Source organism: Vigna umbellata, chromosome 5 (assembly GCF_029865625.1).
Source record: "Vigna umbellata cultivar VRB3 chromosome 5, Vumbellata_1.0, whole genome shotgun sequence".
Classification (NCBI taxonomy): domain Eukaryota; kingdom Viridiplantae; phylum Streptophyta; class Magnoliopsida; order Fabales; family Fabaceae; genus Vigna; species Vigna umbellata.
In genome coordinates, this window is record NC_142169.1 from 14,629,847 (window position 1) to 14,646,527 (window position 16,681).

The window sequence follows — 16,681 nt, forward strand, 5'->3', positions numbered from 1 at the left end:
AAACAAGAAGTTGAATCTGGCAGAGCCGGTTAGACAACTTCTAATCCATCCATCAATACAATATAATTAAATAACAAGAACAATACATGTCTGGGGAAATAAGAAGTTGAATCTGGCAGAGCCGGTTAGACAACTTCTAATCCTTCCAAAAATGCAATAAAATAAATAAGTAAAGAAATAAATAGTTTGGGGAAAACAAGAAGTTGAATCTGGCAGAGCCGGTTAGACAACTTCTAATCCTTCCAAAAATGTAATAAAATAAATACGGAAGGAAATAAAAAAAAAGTTTGGGGAATCAAGAAATTGAATCTGGCAGAGCCGGTTAGACAATTTCTAATCCTTCCAAAATACAATAAAAATAAATAAGGAAAACAATAAAATGTTTGGGGAAACAAGAAATTGAATCTGGCAGAGCCGGTTAGACAATTTCTAATCCTTCCAAAATAAAAATATAAACCACTAATAACATACAATTGACATAACATAATCAATATCACATTTTACAATTATCACACTTGGATATTAACACACAAAAAAAACATATTCTCATTTAAAATTCAAAATCATACAGAAACAAAATACTCCATATTTAAGATTTAAAATCAGACAAAAGAAAAATATAGCATATTCAAGACTCAAGATAATACAAAAAGAAATACTCAAAGTTAGCTTCCCTTACCTCTATTCCAGACTTAGTTTCCTCTTCTCAAACCGTTCTCCGGAAACTTCCAGAATTTCCCCTCTTTAACTAGAATTTCCTCTAACTCTCTTCTCTCACAATTTCTCTAGAATTTTGGTGTAAATCTTCAGCCTCCCCCCCTTGGCTATTTATAGCCAAAAATTTTACTATTCATTTTTACTATTCATTTTTACTATTCACTTTTACTATTCATTTTTACTATTCAAAAATTATTTTTTATTCACCATTCTTATCTCTGAATGATTAATTCTACGTGGAGTGTTCTCTTCCATAATTTATTTTAATATTTTTTTTTAACTATTCACTATTCACTATTCACTATTTACTATTTACTATTCACTATTCACTATTCACATTTCTAAAAAAATCCTAAATAAGTTATCAAAAATTTGAAGCTCTCCCTCCAAAATTACTATAACTTTATATCCAAAAATTTACATTTTTCTATCCATTAAAATTATTATTACTAATAAAATGTTAAAATTTACTATTATAAATATTTTTTTTTCATGGATCTTACATTTTAACATACAAATATTTTCAAGGATCTTACACGACCCATCTCGTCAACCCTAGACCCCGAAAAGCCTCTTCGACGTCCCGCGCGATCTTCATCGCGGTCATCAGGTCTCGCGGGTCGTGTGGCCTCATCTGACATCTCAAGTCCTCTCATAATCCCGCCAAAAAATATCCCAAAAGCTGGTGATCAGAGAATTCCTTCGTCTGTCCCGCTAACGCTTCGAATTCCCTGACGTATTCTTCCACGGTGGCCGTCTGTCGTGTCGCCGCCATCCTCTAAAAAATTCCGTCGCGGTGTCGGCTCTCGATGCATATCAACAACGCTTCCTTCATGCCCTCCCATGATTGATCCCTCGCCTTATCTTGCCAGAATTTAAACTAATACACGACGCTCCCCTCCATACTAATGTCACTACTGGAAAAGTGCGATTTACAGACGGCATATTACCGAAGGCCTTGAAGCCCTCGGTATTAAGGTGATTACCGAAGGCTTTTAAGCCGTCGGTAACATTCTCGCTAATTTAAGTTCGAAATTGGGGTTTTCGTTCCTAGTTTCATCACTTTCCTCAACTTCACGCTTCGTCACTTTCCCCAAATTTTCCAATTTCCCTCCCCTTTGTTCTCTTCTCTGAAAGCTTCCCCCTTCCCTTCTCTATTCTGCTGGTTCTCTGAAAGCTTCCCCCTTCCCTTCTCTATTATGCTGGTGCCCTCCATTGTGCCCTCCAATATTGAGCGATTTTGAGACAAGTGAGGGTTGGTTGGTTGACACCGGTTTGGGGATTCTTTGGCTGGGATTGAAGATGGCAGTTTGGGGGTTCTACGCCTAGGTTTTCTGAGGTCGGTTTGGTGGTTCTACGGTTGGGTTGGTTGACGCCAATTTGGGGGTTTTGCGGCTGGGTTCGTTGACGCAGGTTTCGGGGTTCGTGGGAGATGTCCGGAACGCGGCGGCACCGAGAGTCTCACTGTCTAGCGAAGACTGGTAGATCTGGAGCGAATAGCATTGCGATGGTGATGGAGGTAGCGAGACGCGCTACAGCTATTTTCGTGTTTCTACTCTTGCAAAATTGGTGGCGGGGGAAGATGACGTCTCTGGAGCGACGGCAGCGAGGGACATTCAGGGTGGAGGGGAGCACGATGGTGATCCGAGATGCATCGGCAATGTCTGAAGCATGACAGTATCAACGACGGGTTCAAGAAATGACCACCCAAGTGGCTCAAATGGTGACTGTTATCAATCAGCTGACAAGGAAAAATGAAGAGGAGAAAGGGGCAACAAACAATGAAGCACCACTGATGGTAGCTGTTGCCCCATAATTTCAAGAGATTGAGTGTCCTACCACCTCTGTATACTCTAATCCTTCTTTCACTAATTCATATTATGCTTTAAATTCTGATAATTCCAATTCTCTGATGAGTGATGATTATATGAGTGCATCTATTGATATTTCTGAATGTGTATGTGAACCTTATGACCATAATTACACTGATACTCATTTTGAAAAGCTAGTTGATGGTTTTAGGTAGTTGGCTATGATTGTAATAGCTTTGTTGTTGTCCCTATATCTGAATTTACCACTGCTAATGTTCAATTGAGTGAAAATGTGTATTATGATGGTGATAGTACTGAACCTCATTCAGTACTGTGAAATGCATTTTGATGCTGATGTGTGTGAGCTTGAAATTGATTTCAATGTGCTTGATCATATGCATGATGTGCCTGTAGAAGTTGTTGATTTTACTCCTTGCTTTGATAATTCTAATATCATAAATTCAGCATTTTCCATTGATAGAGTTCATATACCTGCATCTAGTGTTTTTGATGATTCCACATATTTAAATGCACTTTTTGATGAGGAATCAGATGCTCATGATGATAGACATGCAGTTTTTGATGATGTGAAAGTTGCTTTGGCTGATTTTGAAAATGCTTGTACTGATTTAGGATTAGAACTTGAACTTGAGTTTGTTGGGTTCTTAAATTCTTTAGAACTGAACAATGAAAAACTCACTGCTTGTACATGCCTTGGGGGTGGTTGTGAAATTTGTGAAGAAATCAGTTCTGCCATATGTTCTGCTTGTATTTGGTTATACATGATTTTGTTTTCTTTGCCATTTTGCAGGTTTTGGTGGGTATTATTATCTCTTGGAGCCACTCTGGTGGGTGGGAATGATCACAAGTAAGCTTTCAGTGTTGTTTTAATTTTGTTTTTATGCTTAAAACTTTGTTTTTTAACATGCTTAAAACATCAAAGAAAGTTCAAAATCATTTCCTGCTTCGTATTAGATCATTGCTATGTTCATAGTGTCATCAATTCCAAGAGTCAATTATGTGTTGTTCTGTTCTGTTCTTTAAATCCAACTCTACAGAGTTAATGTTGGTTTGAAATCTGTTACTGCACTTTATTGTCAAAGGAAGAAAAGATTGTTTTGCTAACTTTGAATCTAACTTTGAACTTGATTATTGTGCAGAATTAAAGGAAGCAAAGAATGCTAAAAACACTAAGGCAATTATTTGGGAGGAGGAAAGTGCAGAAAGGCTTGGAAAGATCTGTTTTGGTTTTTTTAATAGGAATTAGCTAGTTTTTAGTTTTGATTGTTAATACTTCTTAGATTCTTTTACTTTCATTGATTCTGTTAGAACTTCTTTTAGGTTTCTTTCTTTTCCTGTTCCTATTTTCTCTTCCTTCTTTTAGTTTCTTGTTCTGTTGTTGTTTTCTTAGTAGTTATTTTAGATTCTTTTCATTTTCTAGGTTCTGTTTGAGCTTGTAAATTAGGATTTGCTGTTTTAAGATTTCTTTTGTTAGATTGTTAAGTTGATGTATGATTGTATCTCAGTGGACTGATATTGTTTGCAAATCTCTTTTCTTATAATTTGCTTTTCAGGCTCATACTGCATTCCATCTTGTTGAGCCATGCTTTAGTGGCCTACTAGCTTCTCCATATGACCCACAACCTCATGTTGAATCTGACAACGCAATTTGATGTTGATGGAAATGATACTGTAAGTTAGTTCACATTTTTGTGTTAGCAATTTTAATATGATTTAAGGCATTGTGGGAATTGCTCAATCAGTAATGATATTTTGCGGTAAAGTTGTTGATAAATGTAAAAGATGTTTAGAATTATTTGGTAAAATATTTTAAGTTTTGCTTGGTATTATATGTTTAGTTATATATTTATGCATGCTTATGAGAAGATTGTATCTTAGCAGAATGTGGGTGGGTTGGTTGAACGACTTCCTAGAAGCTCCCGTCAAAGGAAGCGAAAAGATATTATTGATGATTCTAACTATTCAATTGATACTGTAAGTTGCTTCTTCCTAAAATTTTAATTTATTTCCTTGATTAATAAAAAAGTTTTCTGGTGTTGTTTCTGCTTTTCTATCATAGCATAATGTAAATTGCTTGCTTATGAGAAAATTCAATCATAGCAGAATGTGAACTGTGTCAGAGATATCTTATTCATACAGATAATATTTTCTATTATTCCATCTTTTAAATCATGTCTTTTTATACCAATTAGGGAAGAAGAGATCCTAGAAACGTATACAAGTATGTTATCTCAATGCATAAAAAATCGAGGGATGTTGATGCTAATCAAATGAACGATGTCATCTTTCACAGCAAAAACATTACAGTGTCATCAGGTTAGTATGTAAAAACTACTGTATGTGTTGAAAATTTTGATCTTGCATGTGTTGAAAATTTTGATGTGAAAGATGAGTACTGTGATACCTTATAACTGTGGGTAATGGATGATGTTGAAAAAGATTTTATTAGTTTGAGGTTACATTTTTTTATGATGTTTTTTGTAATGCAGTACTCTTGAAGAGTTATACAACTTAAAAAAGTTAAGAATATGTAAATCATCGAGACATCAGGTGCGTAATAGATTGTTCATTGTTGTGATTATCTACATTTATCTTTGTTTCTTATACTAATACTAATTAATTTTCTTTTCAGGAAGCATGTTCAAGCTGCTCCTTTTTTAATTGTTCGAGTGCCTATTACTTTTATGTAACTTTTTACTAAATTTTTCATATATTTTTGTTTCATTTTAATATGTATGAAGAGAACAAATTGTATTATTTGAGAGTAAATGCAAAAGTAACTAAATCATGTTAAATGTATTATGATTTTATGGCTTTTAATCTCAAGATATATTTTTATTATGTTTCATTGAGTCATAAAAGTTATTGTGGATTGACATGAAAATGAAATATATGTGATTTTGATTGGTATACAACATTGAAAAATGGAGACATATACAGTTTTATGCATAAATGCCAAATTGCGTTGTCAGATTCAACCATGCATGCTATCAAAATATGGCCAGATTCATCCTGCTCAGCTGATAGGAATGCCTACTGCTAGAAACAATATTACCGAAGGCTTTAGCCCTTCGGTGGCCTTCGGTAATTACCGAAGGGCAAAAGCCTTCGGTAAATGTTAGCGACAAGAGATTTACCGAGGGCTTTTTGGCCGTCGATAAGCCTTCGGTAATGACCTTTTACCGACAGTTTTGGGCTGTTTCCGAGGCTTTTGGCCTTCGGTAATGCCCTTCTTTTTTGTAGTGTGTGCGCCAACTCTACCTTCTCCTCTTCCGCCACTCTTCGGATCGCGAAAAACTTCTCTGCCCTACTAATCCAGTTCAAAGGGTCAGGTCCTTCAAAGGTGGGTAATTCCACCCTTCTTCTCCAATTGGGTAGCGTTTCAGGACGCTCCCCGCCTCCTCCTCCTCCACCATCATTGTGACGGCCACCCCCTTGATCGTTGATGGATCCTTGGCTTCCGTCGAAATGGTTATCAGTTGTTTTGGCGCGAGCCCCCATCATCCGCATTAGGTCTTGAATGTCTTTACGTATGGCCATAGATTATTGCCGATTCGCTGCTGATTCCGCTTTCATCCCATCCACTGCCATCTCGATGTGCTCCAATCGCCCCTCAACAACATTCATCCTTCCCTCCATAACACCTTCTCTCCTCTGCACAGATCCAGCAGGTCGGACCACTTTGTTAGAGATTCAGGTAGGAATTCTAACTCACTCGCACTCGTACCCTCACTGAGACAAATACTACAGAGTTTGAGATGAATAATGGGTGTGTATTCACAAGAAAGAAACTAGTATACAAGATAGTCCAGGAGCTTAACATCCTTCACCAGGTGCTAAGATCGGTCACAATTCAACAAATGTCTAACTAACTAACTGATACAACAAAGAGGTCCTTATATAGGCCTCTTTCCCAAACCCACTTAACTGCCTAGCAGTTAAGTTCTCTGTTTCTCCTTTCTTCTCTCATATACCCTCCATTCTCTAACAGAGTGTCATTATTGTCACAAAACAGGCATATAAAGAAGAACTGTTTTTTGTTGAAGAAAGAGAACAAAGACAAAAAGGGTAAGCAAAGAGAAAAAGATGTCGATGATGGTGATCGTGTTACTATTACTACATGTGGTGACCTTATTTGTCTTCGTGATTATAACACTATTAATCTTGTATCTGATGAGAGCATGTGGATAATTGATAGTGGTACTACACTTGGATGTTACATCTAGGAAGGAGTTCTTCACATCTTATACACCTGGTGATTTTGGAGTATTGAAGATGGGTAATGATGGAGTGTCTAAGGTTATTGGTGTTGGTGATGTTCACTTGCAAACCAACATGGGGATGTTGTTGTTGCTTAGAGGAGTTAAACATGCTCCAGATGTTCGCTTTAACTTGATTTCTATGTAGGTACTTGATGATGGTGGATTTGATAACCACTTTGGTTCTGGAAAGTGGAAGCTCACCAAAGGTAACTTGATTGTGGCTAAAGGGGAGAAAAACTCTAAGCTTTACTGGACAAAAGCTTTGGTTGCTAAAGATAGTGTGAATGTCATGTATATGGAATCATCTTTGTGGCACAGAAGGCTTAGGCATATTAGTGAAAAAGGACTTAACTGCTTAGTTAAAAAGGATGTTCTCTCAGGATTTAAGAGTGTAGAGTTGGAGAAATGTTCTCACTGCATGGCTGGTAAACAAACCAGAGTATCCTTCAAGATGCATCCTCCTTCCAGGAAGTCAAAGTTGCTTGAATTTGTGCATTCTAATGTTTGTGGCCCATTGAAGGTAAAGTCTTTTAGTGGTGCACTTTACTTTGTTACTTTTATTGATGATTATTCCAGGAAGCTTTGGGTTTATGCTTTACAGAGAAAGGACCAAGTGTTGGACAAGTTTAAAGAATTTCATGCTTTAGTTGAGAGACAGTCAGACAAGAAGCTGAAGCGCATTCGTACTGACAATGGTGGTGAATATTGTGGACCATTTGATGCTTATTGTAGACAGTATGGTATTGCACATGAGAAGACTCCTCCCAAAACTCCTCAGATGAATGGTTTAGCAGAGAGGATGAACAGGACATTGATTGAAAGAGTTAGGTGTATGCTTTCTGAAGCAAAATTGCCTAAGCATTTTTTGGGTGAGGCATTGTTTACAGCAGTGCATGTTATTAATCTAAGTCCTGCAGTCACTTTGAACTCTGAGGTGCCAGACAAGATTTGGTTTGACAAGAATGTTACTTATGATCATTTGCGTGTCTTCGGTTGTAAAGCATTTGTTCATGTTCCAAAGAATGAAAGATCCAAGTTGGATGTGAAGACAAGGCAATGCATCTCCATTGGCTTTGGTCAGGATGAATTTGGCTACAAGTTGTATGATCCCGTTGAAAAGAAAGTTGTTAGAAGTCGTGATGTGCAATTCATGGAAGATCAAACCATTGAAGATATTGATAAGGTGGAAAAGTCTACACCTAAGAAAGATGGTAATGTGGCTGATTTTGATCCAATTTGGTTGTCTATTAATGATTTGGATATTGATGTTCATGATGATGAACAACATGGTGATACTAATCAGCATATTAGAGATGACTTGGATGTTCCTATTGATAATGTTGATGAAGAGGAACATGATGTGTCACTAGATGAGAGTCTTGGTGATGTACCTGAGTTATCAGAAGCTCAATCTAGAAGATCTGATAGGCCAAAACAACCTTCTAAGAAGTACTCTACCAATGAGTATGTGATGTTGACTGATGACGGAGAACCTGAATGTTATGAGGAGGCCATTGAAAGTGAAGAAAAGCAAAAGTGGTTGGATGCAATGCAGGATGAGATGAAATCTCTGCATGATAATCACACTTATGACTTGGTGAAGTTACCTAAGGGTAAGAGAGCCTTAGAGAACATGTGGATTTTCAGGGTAAAGCAAGAGAGCAATTCTACATCTACCAGATATAAAGCCAGATTAGTGGTGAAAGGCTTCAGACAAAGAAAGGGTGTTGACTTCAATGAGATTTTCTCACCTGTGGTGAGGATGACATCCATAAGAACTATGTTAAGTTTAGCTGCTACTCTAGATTTGGAGGTTGAGCATATGGATGTGAAGACAACTTTCCTTCGTGGTGATTTGGAGGAAGAGATTTACATGAAGCAACCGGATGGTTTTCTTGTTGAAGGCAAGGAAGACTATGTGTGTAGGCAATGAAAAAGCCTGTATGGTTTGAAGTAGGCTTTGAGGCAGTGGTATAAGAAGTTTGAGTCTGTTATGTGTGAGCAAGGCTACAAGAAGACTACTTCTGACCATTGTGTTTTTGTCAAGAAATTTTCTAAGAATGATTTCATTATACTGTTGTTATATGTTGATGACATGCTTATTGTTGGGAAAGATGTATCCAAAATTGACAGGTTGAAGAAGCAACTGGGCGAGTCATTTGCCATGAAAGACATGGGAGCTGCTAAGAAGATTCTTGGTATAAGTATCACTCGTGATAGAAAAGAGAAGAAACTTTGGCTATCACAGAATCACTACATTCAGAAGGTGTTGCAAAGATTCCAAATGGAAAGTGCTAAAGTTGTAAGTACTCCTCTTGCTACTCATTTTAAGTTGAGTGTTAAACAAAGTCCTTCAAATGAAGCTGAGAATATGGATATGAGCAAAGTTCCTTATGCTTCTGTGGTGGGTAGTTTGATGTATGCAATGGTATGTACAAGGCCTAATATTGCACATGTTGTTGGTACAGTCAGTAGATTTCTGTCGAATACGGGTAGAGAGCATTGGAATGCTGTGAAATGGATTTTGAGGTATCTTCGTGGTACTAGTGGTTTGAGGCTTTGTTTTGGAGGTCATAAGCCTACTTTGGTGGGTTACTCAGATTCAGATATGGCTGGAGACATTGATTCCAGAAAGTCTACTTCAGGGTATTTGATTCATTTAGCAGGGGAGCCTTGGCTTGGCAATCAAAGTTGCAAAAGTGTGTAGCGTTGTCTAATACTGAGGCAGAATTCATTGCACTTACTGAAGCATGTAAGGAGTTGTTATGGGTGAAGAAATTCTTACAGGAGCTTGGTTTTATGCAAGGGAAATACTTGTTGTATTGTGACAGTCAAAGTGTTATTCATCTTGGTAAGAATCCAACTTTTCATTCTAAATCCAAACATATTGATGTGAGGTATCATTGGATACGTGATGTTTTGGATGCTAGGTTGTTGGAATTAGCTAAAGTTCATACATATGATAATGGTGCTGATATGATGACCAAGGCATTGTCAAGAGGAAAGTTTGAAGTTTGTTGTGAGATCGCCGGTTTGGCGGATATCTCCACATAGTCGTGAGGGGGAGATTTGTTAGGTTATTGGGCTCCCTTCCTATGTGAAGAATAGGCCCAAATAATGTGGACCTTTAGGTCTCACTAGGTCAAATTGAGATGGGTCAGATTAGTAGAGCACATTAGAGTCATTTGAAGAGAGGCAAAAGCCAAGTGAGAGAAAAAGAAAGAGAGAAAGTAATTCACGCACAACCCTAAACCTGCACTGGTGTTTTATTTGCTGTGAACTCGTTCACAGTTGGATCGAGCTGATATTTGGACATTAGGTTTTAGACATACGGTTCTTCATTCTGACCGTTCAGATCGTCAATTGGAGGTCTATATTGGGAGAAATCGGTCCCGCACCAGCAGTCCTGTTTTGTGGAATTTTCATCTTCATGGTTCTCATTTGTAAGCATCTGTGCTTATTTAAATTGGCTTATTGAACACATCATTTGGTGTTATTATTGGAGACTCTTTTGTACCATATTATTGATCATAGTGGATTTTTCTTTGGTCTGGACGACTCGTAGTTTTTACCCTTGTATTGAGGGGTTTTTCACGCTAAAAATTGTTGGTGTCTCTTTGTGTTTTGGATTCTATTTGTTTGGTGTTCCTCACAGATTCTCGCAAGAAGGAGGATTGAATTTCCGCTACGTTATTAGTGTTTGATAAGTTGTTATATTTTTTTTCCCTTTTCCCGTCAAAAACCACTATCGGCAGGGCCAGTTTTCAGTTTCACTACGAAAGACAATGCTGTTATATTTGGCGTTTTTGGTAGTGGAGTTATCTCTTATCCTCAAAATTCTAACGCGGATTTCAAATTATTAGAGTGCAACAGTTCTGAAGAAAACAACAGGTTACACGTCCCCCAACTTTTACTTGTGTTAAGGGTTACTTTAATCTCTAATCAAGTGCCGTCCCCATTTTCATCTTCTTTCGTGATGTTGCTCATAGTAGGTTTTCTTTTCCGTTTGTGGAAACACATGCAACATGCACTTAGTCAAATGCTCGGACAATCATGTATCACATAAAGCACTTTATTTCGTGTATGCACCATATTTTTGCTGTGGCTTCATATATTTAAATGAAGGAAATGAGCTCAAAAGTGGTTGTCTTCTGAAGAGAAACAAAAATTATCATTCATGGGCTCATTTGTAGGACACGCAGTGCAAGGTTCAGCTCTAGCTCTCCTTGGATTATGGCACGCCATCAACACCATCAGAACTTACCTTGTGAAGGGCCCTGCAAACTTCACTGTTAGATTCTGGTACCAGTTTAGTACCCCTCACTCCAGACTCAAACACTTGGAGCTTGTCTCCATTTTATCCTTTTCCATCCTTGCAATATTCATGCAAGTTCTGGACTTCCCTCATTTCCACTATGCTTTTAAGCTTGATAACTTTGAGCATGCAACTATGTTCATACACCTTGCTTTGTTTGCTGGTTTCTCCCTCTGCACTGAGTTGACTGATTCACTTGACCTCTTTTCTGGCTTTGTTGGGATACTTGCATCCTCAGTGTTCAGTCAAGAACTGTTCCTTCTCCATTTTCACTCCACAGACCATGTTGGACTTGAAGGCCATTACCACTGGCTACTGCAGCTCATAGTGCTGGTCTCACTGGTTGCAGCTTTGGCTGCAACTATTTTTCCTAACAATTTCAATGCGGCTCTAGTGCTTTCTATTTCAGTCATCTTCCAAGGATGTTGGTTCATAAACATGGGGTTTATGCTATGGATTCCAGCTTTAGTCCCTGAAGGGTGTTTGATGAATTTGGCCAAGGCAAGTGGCCATGATATCATTGGAGCAGTTACTTGTGGCTCCAAAGAGGCTGATTTTAGGGCCAGGGGCTTGGCCAATTTACAATTCAGTTGGATCCTTTCTGCAATTCTGATATTTGCAGGAATCATTTGCTTGAAACTTGCTAGAAAATGTACCATTGCAACAAACCGATTGGAATATGAGAGAATTCAAAGTAAAGGTGCAGACTCAGCTTTGGCCAATGAAGGTTTGAAGCAGGGCAGATAATCTACCATAGTTTGTAGAACAGGCCTGGTGCTTTCATTTTTAAGGTCTCAAGTGTATACAAGAGACCTGAGCTATGCAATGAAAAATAAGCTACAGTGTGACCAAGTTTAGATTGATGTCCAACAATCTGTTGGGTTTTATAAAATCTACAGCGAGCTATATGATGTTGGTAGTAATATCTCCAGATCTATTGGTAGTAATAAAATCTATTAAGTTGCTGGTATGTCTGTGTAAGAAACTAATATCTCCAGATCTTGATTGCTTCATAAATTCCTTGGATTTCCAACAACGGACTGTGATATTGGACTACTGGATTATAAGAATGCTTCTGTGTGTTAGCTTACTGTTTAGTTTTTTGTGTATAGTTGATAACTATAAATGACCTTGATGTTGCAAAATTTCTGATTTTCATTTCTCTCTTCACTTCTTTATGACATATAGCATTTATAAATGCAGTAAATCCATTTTCCAATTTGACAAAATAAAGCATACTGATAAAATTATTAAACTGATTTCTTACATGTACAGGAAACTCTTAACAGGGACTTGCTTCTCCAAAAATATGTTTTTATACCAGAAACCAGACAAAATTGTGTGCAAGTGAAAATTCAACTAATAATAATTAAGTTCTGCATGGTGAAGAAGACTTGAAGAGAGATGCGATTTCTTTTTATATTAAGAAAATGAATAAATGAATCAAAATGAAGTTCATGAGATTCTCATTAAGACTTTTCCAAAGTTGGTTCAATTCAGAGAAGAACAAATTCTATACCATAATTTCAATATGAACAAGCCCATTCATGATGGCTGCAATCTGGAAAATCTCAGATGCAGCATTAATGAACCTGTACATTTTGATTTCTTTATAAAATCTTTAATCTAGTATAGTATTCAAAGATACTTGAATCACCTTTGGATTTGATCTTGAAGATCAGCAACGAAAAATTTATCTACATGTGAGAAACGATCTTTGAGATCTTTCTAGATTTTAATTGCTCTGTCGATCCACATAATATGAGCCACAACATGACTATTTGATTACATCGACACCAGACATCATGAAGAGGATTTATGGTCGGAGGACATGGGAGGCTACCATTGACAAATTTTTCCTTGTTACTGGTTTCAAGAGTAACCATTATTTCACACTCCCATTAGTGATAATAATTCTTAGTTAGGAATGGAAAGACAAGAATGATTGCCAAATTTCCACCAGGTTGAAGATAGAAAGGGTTTGTCGGATTAATAAGATGATCCGGTGGGGGACTTTGAGTGAGAAAACTATGAGAATTATTTTAGTTTGAATTTGCCATGGTTGATCAGAAAATGGAGCCAAAAAGAAAGTAAGATGTGAAGAAAGCAAAAAAAAAAAATAGTTACAAGGTTGATACTATTGTTTCAAAAATAAAAAAATAAAAGAACATATAAAACAACATCTCAATTACTTCAATTGATCAACTTGGTCTTTTAGAGTACAAGACCTGTATACAGCTAAATAGAAAAGAAAACATAGGAAAATTACCTTATCTCATTCTAGAGGCTTTGAAGAGAAAATTAATCGTTTTAACAAAAATATATAAACCTATATCTAATTATAACTATTAAAAATACATATAACCTATAATTTTAAAATTAATAAAAATATATCTTAATATTAATTCTAAAATTATACTTACCATTTTTAAATTATTAAAAATATATAAAAATATTAGTTTAAATATATAAATTTAAAAAAACACTTCTAGCATTAATTCTAAAATGTTAAGTAGGTTAATATATATATATAATATTACTATGATTATACATTAAATACAAAATAATATACATAATGTTAAAATCATTATATATAATATGTATAAAATATTAAAATTAAAATAATTTTATTTATAAAGTTTTAGATATTATATCAAGACAAGGATAAGAAAAAATATATTCAAAATAAATGCAATTATAATATCATTTACAAGAATAACATAGTAAAAATAAATATTTTTTATTAATTCAAAATAATCATAGGTAAGACATGTTATGAATATTAAATTTAATTTATTATTAAAAGTTATTTGAATAAATATTTCTATAGAAAATTATTACAAACTAAATTAGTTTACATATACAATAATAATGAAAATTAAGAAAAAATACTTTAATTTATTAATTACAAGCTAAATAACTATATATAAAAATAAATATATTTTTAAAAATGAAAGCTTAGAAACCGCAACTCTATTTAAGTTGAGCTGTTATGCTGAAAAATAATTGGGCAGTGATTAGAAAGAGAGAGGCTTGAGTGGAAACCCTAATTCCAATATTGAAGATGGTGCCGCCATCTCCTTGCTTCAAAGGTTTCGGCTTTGGTATCTCATCTTCACAAATTGAATTGGGTTTTCCTCAGTGACGGCTTTCAAAATTTACACTTGATATGAGCCCGTTTCTTTCTTTTCTCTTCTTACTCTCTCCTTCCCCCATTATTCCAACCGCAAGGTTTCATTATTTTTTTCTGTAAATCTATTTTATTTTCGTTTATTTTCTAACATTTTATTTTGTTACTTTAATCAACATTTGCATTCAATATTTTTCATTTAACCAGATTCTGTTCTTCTATTACACTTCATTAAAATTTGATGTATTTTGCTTCCTTTTGTAACCAGGGGTTGAAGGTGTTATTTTTTTCAATAACCATGTTCTTCTTTAGGTCTGAATGTTAAAGGTATTGAATTTTTTTTTTTGTTTTTTAAAGATTTTTTTGTTGTCTTTGAAGTTCCTTTATTTCGTCTTTGATGCTTGTGTTTGAAAATTTTAATTGCATTCTAAGTTTTGCATTTTTCTTCAGTAAAATTTGTGTTTCAGAAGCTTTTTCTCCCTCATTCACACTAAATATAGACTCTTCTTTTATCTAAACAGATTTTTCGTTCATCTTTCCTGTCTCATTTATCCTAAACACATGCGCTTCCTTTTTTATTCTTTGTTTCGGTCGTTTATTTCTTCCTGTAACCATTTTTTCTTCTTTTAATTAACATTTCTTTAATTCTTAAACATCTTTTTGTCTATTTTCGAAGATTTTGTTTGATGTGAACCATTGTTTCCTATATGTTTAATATCTTCTTTATTTTAGTAAATTAGGTTCAATTTTGTATTTTTCTCATGGAAGATAAATCAGTCTAGTCTATGTAAGGTGTCAAGTTAGCATCGAGTGGCAAGTCAGCATTAAATCAGTGTCAAATATTTAACTTAGTTTCAACTTTTGTTATTTTATTTTAAATTTTAGATAGAAATTTCATCATTATTTTTAAAAGTAGAAGAAAAGTTTATCATTATTTTAAAACTAAAAGAAAAAATTATCATTATTTTTAAAAGTTAAAAGAAATATTTATTATTATTTTTAAAATTAGAAGAAAAATTTATCATTATTTCTAAAATTAGAAGAAATATTTATCATTACAAGAAAAATTATTACTCTTTTTAAAATTAAAAGAAAAATTCAACATTATTTTTAAAATTAGAAGAAAAATTTTAATTTATTTTTAAAATTAGAAAGAAAATTCTAATATATTTGTAACCTTAGAGAGAAAATTTTAATTTACTTTTAAAATTAGAAAGAAAATTCTTTATTATTTTAAAAATTAGAAGAAATTTTTTTCATTATTTCTACGTCAACTTTTAACTCTATTTTTTTATTTTTAAAAAAATCAAATATAAATATAATAATTATATTATAATAATATAATTAGAATTAGTTTAAAAATAATGAAATAAATATTTAATAAAAATTAAATTTGGTTTTAATTTAAAACAAGATATATAATTGAGACTAAATTAAATAAAATTAACAAAAAAAATGAGGTTAAATTAAACAAAATTAATAAAAATTGGAATTGAATGAAATATAAGATATACAGGGTATTGGCATTACTAATTTGATATGTGGTTTTGACACTTGATATAGGTTTAAATGTTTACTTTGTTTCCGTGTTAAGAGTGTTCATATACTTTTCATAACATAGGGACCCAATATCTTCAATTTTAAAATCGGGTACTAAACAGAAATTTACGTCTTAACATGGGAACCAACTAAGCATTTAAATCCTTGACATATGATATTAATATTGTCACGTCATATAATATTAGGTGACATAATGGCAACTTTTAAAAATTAATAAAGGATTAAAAAAGTCACGAATTAATAAATGATCAAATTGAACATAATTTACTAAAATTAGAACTCTATTGAACATCCAAAAAAGAATGAATCTTATAAATAAAGTTGACAAAAATAGAGACCTAAAGTCTATTTAAGCCTTTATCTAATTTTCATTTTTGTTTCAAGAAGTGAAGTTTATCTCTCTTTTTTTTTTTGTTGTGACTTGATTATCTTCTTCTTTGGTAAGTTCTTAGTTATTTTTCTTTCTTTTTAACTTTTACTATATTGATAGTTTTTGTAAAGATCTAAAAATTTGCATTTTAGAAATGATAGTGGTTTAAAAATAGTGATACTCGATTATTTTAATATTAAATTATTTTAATATAAATTGTTTTGTTATAAAAGAATTTCATTATTTTAAAACACTTATCTCTCTAGAAACCACTCTCCTTCTTATGGCAGCGTTTCTCTCTCACGATTCACTCTTTTCTCCAACGCTCAAAGATTGAGTGATGGTGGGTTTTATGGTTTTCTTTTCCCTCATGTGACCATGGTGCAATCCCCGCTAATTATAACCTAATCACTCTTAAATCCCTCTCACAAATGGGTCCTGGGCTTTAACTCTAGCTGAGATACCAACTTAAAAGTGTTAATTAAAACTTATCTT

The 16,681-nt window shown here is 34.3% G+C and overlaps 2 protein-coding genes across 4 annotated transcripts; both read left to right on the top strand.

Moving 5' to 3' along the window:
• Positions 1 to 1,642: 1,642 nt before the first annotated feature.
• On the top strand, positions 1,643 to 5,337 carry LOC148197776 (uncharacterized). 3 transcript variants are annotated; one of them, XM_088115291.1, is made up of 7 exons: positions 1,709 to 2,563; positions 3,340 to 3,396; positions 3,689 to 4,220; positions 4,431 to 4,523; positions 4,742 to 4,865; positions 5,039 to 5,099; positions 5,182 to 5,337. In XM_088115291.1, exons 3-6 carry the CDS (start codon positions 4,161 to 4,163, stop codon positions 5,062 to 5,064), a joined length of 303 nt encoding a protein of 100 aa, XP_087971417.1. In that variant the 5' UTR covers positions 1,709 to 2,563; positions 3,340 to 3,396; positions 3,689 to 4,160; the 3' UTR covers positions 5,065 to 5,099; positions 5,182 to 5,337. The 3 variants fall into 3 exon arrangements, with proteins under 3 accessions (XP_087971416.1, XP_087971415.1, XP_087971417.1); XM_088115290.1 differs by having other exon boundaries at positions 1,643 to 3,396; positions 4,428 to 4,523; XM_088115289.1 differs by having other exon boundaries at positions 1,643 to 3,396.
• Positions 5,338 to 10,919: 5,582 nt separating this feature from the next.
• Positions 10,920 to 12,284, top strand: LOC148197777 (uncharacterized). The gene has a single exon (XM_088115438.1). It carries the CDS (start codon positions 10,989 to 10,991, stop codon positions 11,871 to 11,873), a length of 885 nt encoding a protein of 294 aa, XP_087971564.1. The 5' UTR covers positions 10,920 to 10,988; the 3' UTR covers positions 11,874 to 12,284.
• The last annotated feature ends 4,397 nt before the right edge of the window (positions 12,285 to 16,681 follow it).